The following is a 16,611-nucleotide window of genomic DNA, read 5'->3' on the forward strand; positions in this document are numbered from 1 at the left end:
GACTGCACTTGAAGAAACTTTCAAAGTTCTTGAAATTTCCCATAACGACTCACCATGTCTTAAAGTAATGATGGGCTGTCATTTCTCTTTGCTTATTTGAGCTGTTCTTGCCATAATATGGACTTGGGTCTTTTACCAAATCGGGCTATCTTCTGTATACCACCCATACCTTGTCACAACACAACAGACTGGCTCAAACACATTAAGAAGGAAAGAAATTCCAGAAATGCACTTTTAACAAAGCACAACTGTTAATTTAAATCCATTCCAGGTGACTACCTCATGAAGCTGGTTGAGAGAATGTCAAGAGTGTGCAAAGCTGTCATCAAGGCAAAGGGTGGCTACTTTGATGAATCTAAAATATATTATTTGTTGAACACTTTTTTGGTTACTACATGATACCATATGTGTTATTTCATAGTTCTGATGTCTTCACTATTTTTCTACAATGTAGAAAATTGTAAAAAAAAAATAAAGAAAAACCCTTGAATTAGTAGCTGTGTCCAAACTTTTGACTGGTACTGAAAATATAATTATTTTATTTTTTGGTTAAAGTATCAGTTTTTACGCCACCCAGTAGGTGGCGGCATTGGACATTTTAGGATGTAGTCTGTAAACCTTAAAGAAGAAGAAACCCATAGACGACAGTCTCAAGATAAATGTTTCTTAAAAATGTCGAAACCACAGTTGTTGACTGTGTTTATAGCCAAGCGATTAATATCGGCAGCCGTGAACATATTTGGGATAGAGGAAAGGTGGATAGCTCAGTACCAGGAGCCACTAGCAGCAGTGACTGTTGAGATAATGGCGGCGGTGGAAACGACGATAGAACAAGAGCTCTCTAGTTCAAAGCAGGAGATTGAACGTCTACGGAGGCTTCTTCTGGAGTTGGGAGCAGGTTCGTAGATAGGTCTTGAAAGAGAGCGAGGGGGGGTGGGTTACACGGGTAACAAATAACCACCAAAGAGGGGCAGCTAGTTTAGCCCACAGCATGACTAGAATGAGCTGTTTTTAAGCAACGCTGGGGTATTTCAGGGGAGAACGAATGCCCCTCCCAGGGAAGCTACCGCACGGACTTCAAGGCCGCCCGCGGTACTGCCGGCATTGTTCGCTGAAAACAAGACAACCCATTATAGTGAATAGGAAAATACCGATCTTCGTTTAAATAAACACATTTCGAAATGTGAGAGTTCAATGGTTCTTTCAGCTCACTGGTTTTCTTGGCCTCAGTGCAGACTTGAGAGCTTTTGTCGTTTCTCTGCCTGTGTCCTCCTTGATTTGAGGGTCTTTAACACAGGTTCCTCGCTCTCATCCACATGCCAAATCCTCGTTTAAATAAACACATTTCGAAAACCCATTACTCCAGATGTACACACAAGTTAAGGACAATTTAGTAGGTAATGGCAGCCTGCAGTACCCCAGTTGAACTTCAGCTTGACAAACTCAATGAGAGGGCGCACCACTGAGCTAGCCTGCAACGTCACTCTCTGGAGTAGCTGAAAACGTCGCATCTTTAATGCCGCGTTCAAAACAAATGGAAACTCGGAAAATACGAGTTCAAATCATGATCGGAAAGTCGGAGCTCTAGAAATGGATGACCGTTAAAAAAAAATCGTTTTTATATTTTTTCCCCCCAATCTGAGCTCGTTTTTTTCCTGAGTTCCTAGTTGTTTTGAACGTAGTGAAGTCGGATATTTCCGAGTTCCTAGTTTTAAACGAGGCATTAGTCTACATTCGTTTCCCACATGAGAGGCCATCATAACCGGCTTCAAATGCGCTATTGAGTCTTCACATAGGAATGAACGGTGTTACGTGATCGATGACTTTGTCTATTCAAATTGGCATTGGCGTATTTACGCTAGTGTTGCTTTGAATTGCCTTGCAAACAAACCTGAACAGTCCACGGGAAGCCAGACGTTAATTAAATACAATTCCATTTCTTGTGGCGGTGGGCGTGGACTGTTGGTCATTATAACGGGGAATCTGAAATTAAAATATCTAAAGGAATGTGTTATTCAGCAGACTTTCCGTTAGCTGCTAAGCTAGAATACCTGTTTTAACGTCCCATCTGAAAGACAGCACCCTACACAGGGCAATGTCCCCAATCACTGCCTTGGGGCATTGGGATATATATTTTTTTTAGACTCGAGGAAACAGTGCCTCAAACTGTCCCGCCAACACCACTTCCAGCTGGTCTCCCATCCAGGGACCGACCAGGACCGACCCTGCTTAGCTTGAGTGGTAAACCAGCAGTGGGATGCAGGGTGGTGTGTTGCTGGCCAACCACATATAAGAGTAATGCGATGTAGCCTAATGTAAGTAGATATCTAGCTAAGCCCTCTGGGATGTGATGTAGCCTAATGTAAGTAGATATCTAGCTAAGTCCTCTGGGATGTGATGTAGCCTAATGTAAGTAGATATCTAGCTAAGCCCTCTGGGATGTAATGTAGCCTAATGTAAGTAGCTAAGCCCTCTGGGATGTAATGTAGCCTAATGTAAGTAGATATCTAGCTAAGCCCTCTGGGATGTGATGTAGCCTAATGTAAGTAGCTAAGCCCTCTGGGATGTGATGTAGCCTAATGTAAGTAGCTAAGCCCTCTGGGATGTAATGTAGCCTTATGTAAGTAGCTAAGCCCTCTGGGATGTAATGTAGCCTAATGTAAGTACCTAAGGCATCTGGGATGTAATGTAGCCTAATGTAAGTAGCTAAGCCCTCTGGGATGTAATGTAGCCTTATGTAAGTAGCTAAGCCCTCTGGGATGTAATGTAGCCTAATGTAAGTAGCTAAGCCCTCTTGGATGTAATGTAGCCTAATGTAAGTAGCTAAGCCTTCTGGGATGTGATGTAGACTATTGTAAGTAGATATCTAGCTAAGCCCTCTGGGATGTGATGTAGCCTAATGTAAGTAGCTAAGCCCTCTGGGATGTGATGTAGCCTAATGTAAGTAGATATCTAGCTAAGCCCTCTGGGATGTAATGTAGCCTAATGTAAGTAGCTAAGCCCTCTGGGATGTGATGCAGCCTAATGTAAGTAGCTAAGCCCTCTGGGATGTAATGTAGCCTAATGTAAGTAGATATCTAGCTAAGCCCTCTGGGATGTAATGTAGCCTAATGTAAGTAGCTAAGCCCTCTGGGATGTGATGTAGCCTAATGTAAGTAGATATCTAGCTAAGCCCTCTGGGATGTGATGTAGACTAATGTAAGTAGCTAAGAACTCTGGGATGTGATGTAGACTAATGTACGTAGCTAAGTCCTCTGGGATGTGATGTAGCCTAATGTAAGTAGCTAAGCCCTCTGGGATGTAATGTAGCCTAATGTAAGTAGCTAAGCCCTCTGGGATGTGATGTAGACTAATGTAAGTAGCTAAGCCCTCTGGGATGTGATATAGCCTAATGTAAGTAGATATCTAGCTAAGCCCTCTGGGATGTGATGTAGCCTAATGTAAGTAGCTAAGCCCTCTGGGATGTGATGTAGCCTAATGTAAGTAGATATCTAGCTAAACCCTCTGGGATGTGATGTAGCCTAATGTAAGTAGATATCTAGCTAAGCCCTCTGGGATGTGATGTAGCCTAATGTAAGTAGATATCTAGCTAAGCCCTCTGGGATGTGATGTAGCCTAATGTAAGTAGATATCTAGCTAAGCCCTCTGGGATGTGATGTAGCCTAATGTAAGTAGATATCTAGCTAAGCCCTCTGGGATGTGATGTAGCCTAATGTAAGTAGATATCTAGCTAAGCCCTCTGGGATGTGATGTAGCCTAACGTAAGTAGATATCTAGCTAAGCCCTCTGGGATGTGATGTAGCCTAATGTAAGTAGATATCTAGCTAAGCCCTCTGGGATGTGATGTAGCCTAATGTAAGTAGATATCTAGCTAAGCCCTCTGGGATGTGATGCAGCCTAATGTAAGTAGCTAAGCCCTCTGGGATGTGATGTAGCCTAACGTAAGTAGATATCTAGCTAAGCCCTCTAGGATGTGATGCAGCCTAATGTAAGTAGCTAAGCCCTCTGGGATGTGATGTAGCCTAATGTAAGTAGATATCTAGCTAAGCCCTCTGGGATGTGATGTAGCCTAATGTAAGTAGATATCTAGCTAAGCCCTCTGGGATGTGATGTAGCCTAATGTAAGTAGATATCTAGCTAAGCCCTCTGGGATGTGATGTAGCCTAATGTAAGTAGCTAAGCCCTCTGGGATGTAATGTAGCCTAATGTAAGTAGATATCTAGCTAAGCCCTCTGGGATGTGATGTAGCCTAATGTAAGTAGATATCTAGCTAAGCCCTCTGGGATGTGATGTAGCCTAATGTAAGTAGATATCTAGCTAAGCCCTCTGGGATGTAATGTAGCCTAATGTAAGTAGATATCTAGCTAAGCCCTCTGAGATGTGATGTAGCCTAATGTAAGTAGATATCTAGCTAAGCCCTCTGGGATGTGATGTAGCCTAATGTAAGTAGATATCTAGCTAAGCCCTCTGGGATGTGATGTAGCCTAATGTAAGTAGATATCTAGCTAAGCCCTCTGGGATGTGATGTAGCCTAATGTAAGTAGATATCTAGCTAAGCCCTCTGGGATGTAATGTAGCCTAATGTAAGTAGATATCTAGCTAAGGCCTCTGGGATGTGATGTAGCCTAATGTAAGTAGATATCTAGCTAAGCCCTCTGGGATGTAATGTAGCCTAATGTAAGTAGATATCTAGCTAAGCCCTCTGGGATGTGATGTAGCCTAATGTAAGTAGATATCTAGCTAAGCCCTCTGGGATGTGATGTAGCCTAATGTAAGTAGATATCTAGCTAAGCCCTCTGGGATGTGATGTAGCCTAATGTAAGTAGATATCTAGCTAAGCCCTCTGGGATGTAATGTAGCCTAATGTAAGTAGATATCTAGCTAAGCCCTCTGGGATGTGATGTAGCCTAATGTAAGTAGATATCTAGCTAAGCCCTCTGGGATGTGATGTAGCCTAATGTAAGTAGATATCTAGCTAAGCCCTCTGGGATGTGATGTAGCCTAATGTAAGTAGATATCTAGCTAAGCCCTCTGGGATGTGATGTAGCCTAATGTAAGTAGCTAAGGCCTCTGGGATGTAATGTAGCCTAATGTAAGTAGATATCTAGCTAAGGCCTTTCATCCATTGTCATTTGTCATTGTGGCCAAAGCAAAGAGCAGCCAACCTCCCAGCTAGATTCACTACTATATGCTGTATGATATCCCTCTAGCCTCAGCAGAGCGTAGACACACGAGTGTGTTTGGATAAATATGAAATGTCTTTGTCTAACTGGCTAATTATTCCGTCTCCTTCTCTCCAGATCCCCAGCAGCTAACTGTCCCTGAAGAGGAGGTTCCCCCTGAGCAGCAGCACTGTGAGCAGGAGTGGAGCCCCAGTCTGGGGCAGCAGGACACAGAGCCCTCACAGATTAAAGAGGAACAGGAGGAACTCGGGACGAGTCAGGAGGAACTCGGGACGAGTCAGGAGGAACTCGGGACGAGTCGGGAGGAAGAGCAGCTTCACAGACTTGAGTCTGATTCCACAGATGTTGTAGAGTTCATATTTACTGCTCCTCCCTGTGTGGAAAAGTACTCTGATCAGGACAGAGAGAGAGAGAGGGACTCTCTACCCACCAACACAACTGAACAGATCCAAACAGAACCTAATGGAGAGGACTACAGAGTATCAGAACCAACCAGTGACTCTCTGCTCCTCTCTGCAGTAAATCCAGACTGTTCGGCAGCTCACAGTGAAATCATTGTAAGTGTGGATGAGGATGAGAGCGAGGAGCCTGTGTCAAAGACCCTCAAATCAAGGAGGACACAGGCAGAGAAACGACAAAGCTCTCAAGTCTGCACTGAGGCCAAGAAAACCAGTGAGCTGAAAGAACCGTTGAAGTCTCACACAAATAAGAAGCCGTTCAAATGTCCTGTGTGCAGTAAACGCTATAAGACACTAGGCGGTTTAAAAACGCATCAGAGAATTCACTCAACTGAAAATAATCATCACTGCAAGAAATGTGGCCAATCATTTAACTTGTTGCAACAATGGAAGAAACATATGAAGAATCACACAGAGGAGGAATCGCCTACGTGTCACGTGTGCAGTAAACGTTTTAAACTACCAAACCATCTGAAAACTCATATGAGATGCCACAACGTAGAGAAATCCAGTCAGTGTCCGACATGTGGAAAACACTTTAAATCAGCGAAAGAGCTAGAGATTCACCAGAGAATTCACACGGGAGAGAAACCATATCCATGTCCGACATGTGAAAAATGCTTTACATTAGCAAAAGACCTAAAGAAACATCAGAGAATTCACACTGAAGATCAACGATACCAGTGTCCGACATGTGGAAAACACTTTAAATCAGCGAAAGAGCTAGAGATTCACCAGAGAATTCACACGGGAGAGAAACCGTTTCAGTGTCCGACATGTGAAAAGCACTTTAAATCAAAGTACAACCTTAAACACCACATGAAAATTCACACCGAAGAGAAATCGTATCGCTGCAATGATTGTGTCAAGTGTTACAGGACAAAGACGGGCTTAGAAGAGCACGTGAGGACTCACACAGGGGAGAAACCTTTTAAGTGTTCCGTGTGTGAAAAGTGCTTTACTTCAACAACCATTCTAAGACGCCACGAGAGAACTCACAGTGGAGAGAAACCACACGGCTGCACACAATGCAACAAACGCTTCCCTGTCAAGTCAGACCTGGTTAAACACATGAGAACGCACACAGGGGAGAAACCTTTTAGCTGTAAAGAATGTGACAAGTGTTTCAGTCATAACATTAGCCTGAGACTGCACATGAGAACTCACACAGGGGTGAAACCGTACAGCTGCGAAGAATGTGGCAAATGTTTTTCTGTTAACAGTAACCTGAGAATGCACATGAAAATTCACACAGGAGAGAAATCGTTTTGTTGCCAGGAATGCGGTAAATGTTTCCGTCATAAAATTAGCCTGAGACTGCATATGATGACTCACAGTGGTGGAGAGAATCTTCACGGATGTACTCAATGCAACAAACGTTTCCCCATCAAATCTCTCCTGGTTAAACACATGATGACGCACACAGGGGAGAAATCTAATAGCTGCAAAGAATGTAGCAAATGTTTCCTTCATAACATTAGCCTGAGACTGCACATGAGAATGCACACAGGGGAGAAATCATATACCTGCAAAGCGTGTGGCAAATGTTTCCAAAACAAGATGGTTCTGACGAGGCATATGAGAACTCACAAAGGAGAGAATCCATATAAGTGTCCTCTTTGTGTCAGTTCCCTTATGCCATCAAATGAACTAAAACATCTTTACTTGGGAGAGAAACCAGAGACCGACCAACCAGAGAATCCATCGTGCCTCTGCAGCGATTGTGGCAAACGCTTCCCAACGATGAAAACCCTGAGAGACCACGTGAGGACCACACATGAAGAAAGAAGGCATCCGTGCTCTGTTTGTGGAGATTTCTTTATGTCGTTGGGTTCTCTTAAAGTTCACCAGAAAATTCACACTGGAGAGAAACCCCACCAGTGTTCTGTTTGTGGGAAATATTTTGCATTGTAGTGATGGGAAGTTTGGCTCTTTTTACAGACTCTGATCTTTGACTCATTTAAATAAATTAAAAAAACTCCTCTTTCGACTAATTTCTTGCGAGTCAGTAATGCCCAGAGCACGCAGGACCCCCCTACCGGTGAATGACGAAATGATTCTAAAAGCCTCTCGTTCACAATAAGGGGCTTATTGGTGTCGTCATTTGTAAAAGTGGCTTTAAGCAATGTACATTTGCGGTGGTTGCCATACATACAGAGGATATTATTTATTGATACCTTGTGGAAGGAGGTCTAGGTACGGCCTGACTAGATTGCCAAGGCGTTCCGTCGAGTCGTTACAGAGGCTTGACGGCTGTGAGGGTTAATATGCACACAATAATTCACAAACTGCAGCACCCCCAAGTCGATTTGTGTTCCAGTTTGTTGAGCAGAGGCGGTGGTGTGTTTTGGTTCTACGAGCTGTGTAGTATCATAACATTCAATTGTTAATGAGTCCAGGAGCGGCAGGAAGCCTAGTGGTTAGAGTGTAGGGGCGGCAGGTAGCCTAGTGGTTAGAGTGTAGGGGCGGCAGGTAGTCTAGTGGTTAGAGTGTAGGGGCGGCAGGTAGTCTAGTGGTTAGAGTGTAGGGGTGGCAGGTAGTCTAGTGGTTAGAGTGTAGGGGAGGCAGGTAGTCTAGTGGTTAGAGTGTAGGGGCGGCAGGTAGCCTAGTGGTTAGAGTGTAGGGGCGGCAGGTAGCCTAGTGGTTAGAGTGTAGGGGCGGCAGGGTAGTCTAGTGGTTAGAGTGTAGGGGCGGCAGGTAGCCTAGTGGTTAGAGTGTAGGGGCGGCAGGGTAGTCTAGTGGTTAGAGTGTAGGGGCGGCAGGTAGACTAGTGGTTAGAGTGTAGGAGCGGCAGGTAGCCTAGTGGTTAGAGTGTAGGGGCGGCAGGGTAGTCTAGTGGTTAGAGTGTAGGGGCGGCAGGTAGCCTAGTGGTTAGAGTGTTTGGGCGGCAGGTAGCCTAGTGGTTAGAGTGTTTGGGCGGCAGGTAGCCTAGTGGTTAGAGTGTAGGGCGGCAGGAAGCCTAGTGGTTAGAGTGTAGGTGCGGCAGGAAGCCTAGTGGTTAGAGTGTTGGGCGGCAGGTAGCCTAGTGGTTAGAGTGTTGGGCGGCAGGTAGCCTAGTGGTTAGAGTGTAGGGGCGGCAGGTAGCCTAGTGGTTAGAGTGTAGGGCGGCAGGAAGCCTAGTGGTTAGAGTGTAGGTGCGGCAGGAAGCCTAGTGGTTAGAGTGTAGAGGCGGCAGGTAGCCTAGTGGTTAGAGTGTAGAGACGGCAGGTAGCCTAGTGGTTAGAGTGTAGGGGCGGCAGGTAGCCTAGTGGTTAGAGTGTAGGGGCGGCAGGTAGCCTAGTGGTTTGAGTGTAGTGGCGGCAGGTAGCCTAGTGGTTAGAGTGTAGGGGCGGCAGGTAGCCTAGTGGTTAGAGTGTAGGGGCGGCAGGTAGCCTAGTGGTTAAAGCGTTGGACTAGGAACCGGAAGGTTGCAAGATTGAATCCCTGAGCTGACAAGGTCAAAATCTGTTGTTCTGCCCCTGAACAAGGCAGTTAACCCACTGTTCCTAGACCAGTTAACCCACTGTTCCCCGGTAGGCCGTCATTGTAAATAAGAATTTGTTCTTAACTGATTTACCGAGTTAAATAAATGTTAAATAAATAACTGTATTAACTGAACGCACGGTGCAAGAATGATCAGATCTAAACATGTCTTTTTGTTCACTGCGCTCTCTGCAGGCGTATCTGTTTCCTGCCTGGGTATATGACAGACAGCTGTTGGTCAGAGCACTTCTCTGCAGGTGTATCTGTTTCCTGCCTGGGTATATGACGGACAGCTGTTGGTCAGAGCACGTCTCTGGAGGAGGAAGAGGAGGAGGAGCCAATCCGATAGTAGGACTCAATGCGGCCAGCAGGTCAAACGAACAACTAAAATGAACGAGTCATTCAGAAAAACGAGTCCGTAAAATGAGTCGTTCACAAAGAAAGAATCGTTCGCAACCTGACAACACAATAGTGATGTGGATTTTTATCTAAAACTCAACCAGGGAGTTCACTCTGGAGAGAAACGTCAGTTTATCTAAAACTCAACCAGGGAGTTCACTCTGGAGAGAAACGTCAGTTTATCTAAAACTCAACCAGGGAGTTCACTCTGGAGAGAAACGTCAGTTTATCTAAAACTCAACCAGGGAGTTCACTCTGGAGAGAAACCGTTGTCAGGTTATCTAAAACTCCACCAGGGAGTTCACTCTGGAGAGAAACGTAGTCAGGTTATCTAAAACTCCACCAGGGAGTTCACTCGGGAGAGAAACGTAGTCAGGTTATCTAAAACTCCACCAGGGAGTTCACTCTGGAGAGAAACCGTTGTCAGGTTATCTAAAACTCCACCAGGGAGTTCACTCTGGAGAGAAACGTAGTCAGGTTATCTAAAACTCCACCAGGGAGTTCACTCTGGAGAGAAACATAGTCAGGTTATCTAAAACTCCACCAGGGAGTTCACTCTGGAGAGAAACGTTGTCAGGTTATCTAAAACTCCACCAGGGAGTTCACTCTGGAGAGAAACCGTTGTCAGGTTATCTAAAACTCCACCAGGGAGTTCACTCTGGAGAGAAACGTAGTCAGGTTATCTAAAACTCCACCAGGGAGTTCACTCTGGAGAGAAACGTAGTCAGGTTATCTAAAACTCCACCAGGGAGTTCACTCTGGAGAGAAACGTAGTCAGGTTATCTAAAACTCCACCAGGGAGTTCACTCGGGAGAGAAACGTAGTCAGGTTATCTAAAACTCCACCAGGGAGTTCACTCTGGAGAGAAACCGTTGTCAGGTTATCTAAAACTCCACCAGGGAGTTCACTCTGGAGAGAAACGTAGTCAGGTTATCTAAAACTCCACCAGGGAGTTCACTCTGGAGAGAAACATAGTCAGGTTATCTAAAACTCCACCAGGGAGTTCACTCTGGAGAGAAACGTTGTCAGGTTATCTAAAACTCCACCAGGGAGTTCACTCTGGAGAGAAACCGTTGTCAGGTTATCTAAAACTCCACCAGGGAGTTCACTCTGGAGAGAAACGTAGTCAGGTTATCTAAAACTCCACCAGGGAGTTCACTCTGGAGAGAAACGTAGTCAGGTTATCTAAAACTCCACCAGGGAGTTCACTCTGGAGAGAAACGTAGTCAGGTTATCTAAAACTCGTAAAGGGTGTGTCCCCCCCACTAGGAGTCTAGTAAAGGGTGTGTCCCCCCACTGGGAGTCTAGTAAAGGGTGTGGTCCCACTAGGAGTCTAGTAAAGGGTGTTGTCCCCCACTAGGAGTCTAGTAAAGGGTGTGTCCCCCCACTAGGAGTCTAGTAAAGGGTGTGGCCCCACTATGAGTCTAGTAAAGGGTGTGTCCCCCCACTAGGAGTCTAGTAAAGGGTGTGGCCCCACTATGAGTCTAGTAAAGGGTGTGTGTCCCCACTAGGAGTCTAGTAAAGGGTGTTGTCCCCCACTAGGAGTCTAGTAAAGGGTGTTGTCCCCCACTAGGAGTCTAGTAAAGGGTGTGTCCCCCCACTAGGAGTCTAGTAAAGGGTGTGTCCCCCCACTATGAGTCTAGTAAAGGGTGTGTCCCCCCACTAGGAGTCTAGTAAAGGGTGTGGCCCCACTATGAGTCTAGTAAAGGGTGTGTGTCCCCACTAGGAGTCTAGTAAAGGGTCTGGTCCCACTAGGAGTCTAGTAAAGGGTGTGTCCCCCCACTAGGAGTCTAGTAAAGGGTGTGGCCCCACTATGAGTCTAGTAAAGGGTGTGGCCCCACTATGAGTCTAGTAAAGGGTGTGGCCCCACTATGAGTCTAGTAAAGGGTGTGGCCCCACTATGAGTCTAGTAAAGGGTGTGGTCCCACTAGGAGTCTAGTAAAGGGTGTGGTCCCCCCACTAGGAGTCTAGTAAAGGGTGTGGTCCCCCCACTAGGAGTCTAGTAAAGGGTGTGGTCCCACCACTAGGAGTCTAGTAAAGGATGTTGCCCCCCCACTAGGAGTCTAGTAAAGGGTGTGTCCCCACTAGGAGTCTAGTAAAGGGTGTGGTCCCAATAGGAGTCTAGTAAAGGGTGTGGTCCCACTAGGAGTCTAGTAAAGGGTGTGGCCCCACTAGGAGTCTAGTAAAGGGTGTGGCCCCACTAGGAGTCTAGTAAAGGGTGTGGCCCCACTAGGAGTCTAGTAAAGGGTGTGTCCCCACTAGGAGTCTAGTAAAGGGTGTGGTCCCACTAGGAGTCTAGTAAAGGGTGTGGTCCCACTAGGAGTCTAGTAAAGGGTGTGGCCCCACTAGGAGTCTAGTAAAGGGTGTGGCCCCACTAGGAGTCTAGTAAAGGGTGTGGTCCCACTAGCAGTCTAGTAAAGGGTGTGTCCCCACTAGGAGTCTAGTAAAGGGTGTGTCCCCCCACTAGGAGTCTAGTAAAGGGTGTGTCCCCCCACTAGGAGTCTAGTAAAGGTGTGGTCCCCCCACTAGGAGTCTAGTAAAGGGTGTGGTCCCACCACTAGGAGTCTAGTAAAGGGTGTGGTCCCACTAGCAGTCTAGTAAAGGGTGTGTCCCCACTAGGAGTCTAGTAAAGGGTGTGTCCCCCCACTAGGAGTCTAGTAAAGGGTGTGTCCCCCCACTAGGAGTCTAGTAAAGGTGTGGTCCCCCCACTAGGAGTCTAGTAAAGGGTGTGTCCCCCCACTAGGAGTCTAGTAAAGGGTGTGTCCCCCCACTAGGAGTCTAGTAAAGGGTGTGGTCCCCCCACTAGGAGTCTAGTAAAGGGTGTGTCCCCACTAGGAGTCTAGTAAAGGGTGTGTCCCCACTAGGAGTCTAGTAAAGGGTGTGTCCCCACTAGGAGTCTAGTAAAGGGTGTGGCCCCACTAGGAGTCTAGTAAAGGGTGTGTCCCCACTAGGAGTCTAGTAAAGGGTGTGGTCCCAATAGGAGTCTAATAAAGGGTGTGGTCCCACTAGGAGTCTAGTAAAGGGTGTGGTCCCACTAGGAGTCTAGTAAAGGGTGTTTCCCCCCACTAGGAGTATAGTAAAGGGTGTGCCTCCCCCACTATGAGTCTAGTAAAGGGTGTGTCCCCCCACTAGGATTCTAGTAAAGGGTGTGGTCCCACTAGGAGTCTAGTAAAGGGTGTGGTCCCACTAGGAGTCTAGTAAAGGGTGTGTCCCCCCACTAGGAGTCTAGTAAAGGGTGTGTGTGTGTGTCCCCCCCAATAGGAGTCTAGTAAAGGGTGTGGTCCCACTAGGAGTCTAGTAAAGGGTGTGGTCCCACTAGGAGTCTAGTAAAGGGTGTGGTCCCACTAGGAGTCTAGTAAAGGGTGTGGCCCCACTAGGAGTCTAGTAAAGGGTGTGGTCCCACTAGCAGTCTAGTAAAGGGTGTGTCCCCACTAGGAGTCTAGTAAAGGGTGTGTCCCCCCACTAGGAGTCTAGTAAAGGGTGTGTCCCCCCACTAAGAGTCTAGTAAAGGTGTGGTCCCCCCACTAGGAGTCTAGTAAAGGGTGTGGTCCCACCACTAGGAGTCTAGTAAAGGATGTTGCCCCCCCACTAGGAGTCTAGTAAAGGGTGTGTCCCCACTAGGAGTCTAGTAAAGGGTGTGGTCCCAATAGGAGTCTAGTAAAGGGTGTGGTCCCACTAGGAGTCTAGTAAAGGGTGTGGCCCCACTAGGAGTCTAGTAAAGGGTGTGGCCCCACTAGGAGTCTAGTAAAGGGTGTGGTCCCACTAGGAGTCTAGTAAAGGGTGTGGTCCCACTAGGAGTCTAGTAAAGGGTGTTTCCCCCCACTAGGAGTCTAGTAAAGGGTGTGCCTCCCCCACTAGGAGTCTAGTAAAGGGTGTGTCCCCCCACTAGGATTCTAGTAAAGGGTGTGGTCCCACTAGGAGTCTAGTAAAGGGTGTGGTCCCACTAGGAGTCTAGTAAAGGGTGTGTCCCCCCACTAGGAGTCTAGTAAAGGGTGTGTGTGTGTCCCCCCCCCCCCCAATAGGAGTCTAGTAAAGGGTGTGGTCCCACTAGGAGTCTAGTAAAGGGTGTGGTCCCACTAGGAGTCTAGTAAAGGGTGTGGTCCCACTAGGAGTCTAGTAAAGGGTGTAGTCCCACTAGGAGTCTAGTAAAGGGTGTGGTCCCACTAGGAGTCTAGTAAAGGGTGTGGTCCCACTAGGAGTCTAGTAAAGGGTGTGGTCCCACTAGGAGTCTAGTAAAGGGTGTGGTCCCACTAGGAGTCTAGTAAAGGGTGTGGTCCCACTAGGAGTCTAGTAAAGGGTGTGGTCCCACTAGGAGTCTAGCGAAGGGTGTGGCCCCACTAGGAGTCTAGTAAAGGGTGTGTCCCCCACTAGTAGTCTAGTAAAGGGTGTGGTCCCACTAGGAGTCTAGCGAAGGGTGTGGTCCCACTAGGAGTCTAGCGAAGGGTGTGGTCCCACTAGGAGTCTAGCGAAGGGTGTGGTCCCACTAGGAGTCTAGCGAAGGGTGTGGTCCCACTAGGAGTCTAGCGAAGGGTGTGGTCCCACTAGCAGTCTAGTAAAGGGTGTGTCCCCCACTAGGAGTCTAGTAAAGGGTGTGGTCCCACTAGGAGTCTAGTAAAGGGTGTGTCCTCCACTAGGAGTCTAGTAAAGGGTGTGGTCCCACTAGAAGTAGTGTACCATTAGCTTGCTCCTGAAAAGATGATAATGACAGACAGTGATGTGAGCCTTGTCTACCACAGACTACCACATCAGAGTTTACACTAGTCACTGTGTGTGTGTGTGTGTGCGTGCGTGCGCTCAGACCTCTTGTTCCCCTAGTGAATGAGTTAGTGAGGCAGCGTCCGTCCCTCCTGTCGTCCGTCCCAATAACATCTCCTGAAGTGTGCACTTGTTCACTTCCCTGGTTTGAAAGGAGATGACTGGTATCAGAAACATAGTGGAAACTCCCACTAGCCCATTTGTCATTTAGATGTGTGGGAAGGAGTGTACACTTCAGGAGGGAAGGAGTATTTCTGCATGTGTTCTCTCTCCCTAAGACCAGTGACCGGTTGTGGCTCGCCCTCTTTGAAGTTAAAATCCTTTCATCTGTCCTGTGATCATAGTCTTAACTGACAGGTGTATAGGAGACACTGGTGAGAGCTCTTCAAAGGACCAACATGTCCGTCTACACAGTGGAGTCACCCATTCAGTGTGTGTGTGTGTGTGTGTGTGTGTGTGTGTGTGTGTGTGTGTGTGTGTGTGTGCCTGCCTTGGTGCTCGTGTGAACATGTCAACTTGATGTCAGAACAAACCTGTTATCTTGAAACATTGTCTGGTTGGGTGAACGAGATGTAGAGACTCAACACGACATAAGAAAAGGACTAACTGACTGACTGATTAAATAACTGACTGTCTGACTGTCTGATTAAATAACTGACTGACTGATTAAATAACTGACTGTCTGATTAAATAACTGACTGGCTGATTAAATAACTGACTGGCTGATTAAATAACTGACTGGCTGACTGATTAAATAACTGACTGGCTGATTAAATAACTGACTGGCTGATTACATAACTGACTGTCTGACTGACTGATTAAATAACTGGCTGTTTGACTGACTGATTAAATAACTGACTGGCTGGCTGATTAAATAACTGACTGACTGGCTGATTAAATAACTGACTGGCTGGCTGATTACATAACTGACTGGCTGATTAAATAACTGACTGGCTGGCTGATTACATAACTGACTGGCTGATTAAATAACTGACTGGCTGACTGATTACATAACTGACTGGCTGATTAACTGACTGGCTGGCTGATTACATAACTGACTGGCTGATTAAATAACTGACTGACTGTCTGACTGATTAAATGACTGACTGTCTGACTGACTAAATAACTGACTGTCTGATTAAATAACTGACTGGCTGACTGATTACATAACTGACTGGCTGATTAAATAACTGACTGGCTGGCTGATTACATAACTGACTGGCTGATTAAATAACTGACTGGCTGACTGATTACATAACTGACTGGCTGATTAAATAACTGACTTACTGACTGATTTAAATAACTGACTCACTGATTGGCTGACTGACTGATTAAATAACTGACTCACTGATTGGCTGACTGGCTCACTGATTGGCTGACTGACTGATTAAATAACTGACTCACTGATTGGCTGACTGACTGGCTGACTGACTGAAATCAAGATGACAAACGGTCTTATTTCCTTAATTTATTTCAAAATGTAGACACAAACCACAAGTGAATCCAGAAGGCATCAATAACATCAGAAGTGTTTGTTTGTCACAGACAGAAGGTTGAGAATGAACTCCGGCCGCGTTGTCCACAAGCTCACTGCACTTGAACTTTTACAGGTAAATTACGGTTGAGCCAAAACATTCGTAGCGTTTACCACAAATGCTTTCTCCGCAGACGGAATGCGTCTTTGATTGAATCCCAAACCCTGAGGGCTCTAGTCAGTCTGAAGCCGAAGCCTTACAGATTGCTCCATAGAAACGTGAAGATCATTTCCTGATTGAGCCAACATGTGCAGAATTTACCGGGAATGCAGTCTCAGCTAACGAACATAGCCTTTACATTTCAATCGCACTGTAACGCTGAACTTCAGCGACATAGATTGAATTAGAGCCCTTAGACAGGAGAACAGCTAAGGCACAGCCCACCACCCCATCAGAGAAAGAGGGAGGGTGTGGGTGGCAAAGAGAGGAGGGGGAGGAAGAGAGAGGGGAGAGTGCAGAAAGGAAGAGCAAAGGAGAGTAGAGCGATGTAGAGACTGTAGAGCAAAAACATTACTGAGAGAAAGAAAGAGAGGCTAACCAACGTTGAGCTGATGTCATGTCACCACTATCATAACGGCCAGACAACATAGTCACAACGTTATCATAACATCTTACAGGGCTCTTTAAAACAGTCACGTGACTTGTAGTACTGAGTCTGCGAACCCAAATGATTCCCTATACAGCATAGTACTTTCAATCAGAGCCCTATACGTCCTGGTGAACAGTAGGGTACTATATAGGGAATAGGGCCCTATAGGCCCTGGTCAACAGTAGTGTACTATATAGGGAATAGGGCCCGCAGGGCCCTGGTCAACAGTA

At 46.4% G+C, this 16,611-nt stretch overlaps 1 protein-coding gene across 2 annotated transcripts; it reads left to right on the forward strand.

Annotated features, from left to right (window-relative positions):
• Positions 1 to 612: 612 nt before the first annotated feature.
• Positions 613 to 7,635, forward strand: LOC139422559 (zinc finger protein 271-like). 2 transcript variants are annotated; one of them, XM_071173707.1, is made up of 3 exons: positions 613 to 898; positions 5,301 to 6,242; positions 6,410 to 7,635. In XM_071173707.1, exons 1-3 carry the CDS (start codon positions 673 to 675, stop codon positions 6,421 to 6,423), a joined length of 1,182 nt encoding a protein of 393 aa, XP_071029808.1. In that variant the 5' UTR covers positions 613 to 672; the 3' UTR covers positions 6,424 to 7,635. The 2 variants fall into 2 exon arrangements, with proteins under 2 accessions (XP_071029808.1, XP_071029806.1); XM_071173705.1 differs by having other exon boundaries at positions 647 to 898; positions 5,301 to 7,635.
• Positions 7,636 to 16,611: the final 8,976 nt, after the last annotated feature.

This window comes from Oncorhynchus clarkii, chromosome 12 (assembly GCF_045791955.1).
Source record: "Oncorhynchus clarkii lewisi isolate Uvic-CL-2024 chromosome 12, UVic_Ocla_1.0, whole genome shotgun sequence".
In the NCBI taxonomy this organism is placed as follows: domain Eukaryota; kingdom Metazoa; phylum Chordata; class Actinopteri; order Salmoniformes; family Salmonidae; genus Oncorhynchus; species Oncorhynchus clarkii.

Coding starts and splice junctions, on each gene's coding strand:
- LOC139422559 (XM_071173705.1), top strand. CDS start 673: ATGTCGAAACCACAGTTGTTGACTGTGTTTATAGCCAAGCGATTAATA. Junction 899..5,300: donor TCTTCTGGAGTTGGGAGCAG/GTTCGTAGATAG, acceptor CCTTCTCTCCAG/ATCCCCAGCAGCTAACTGTC.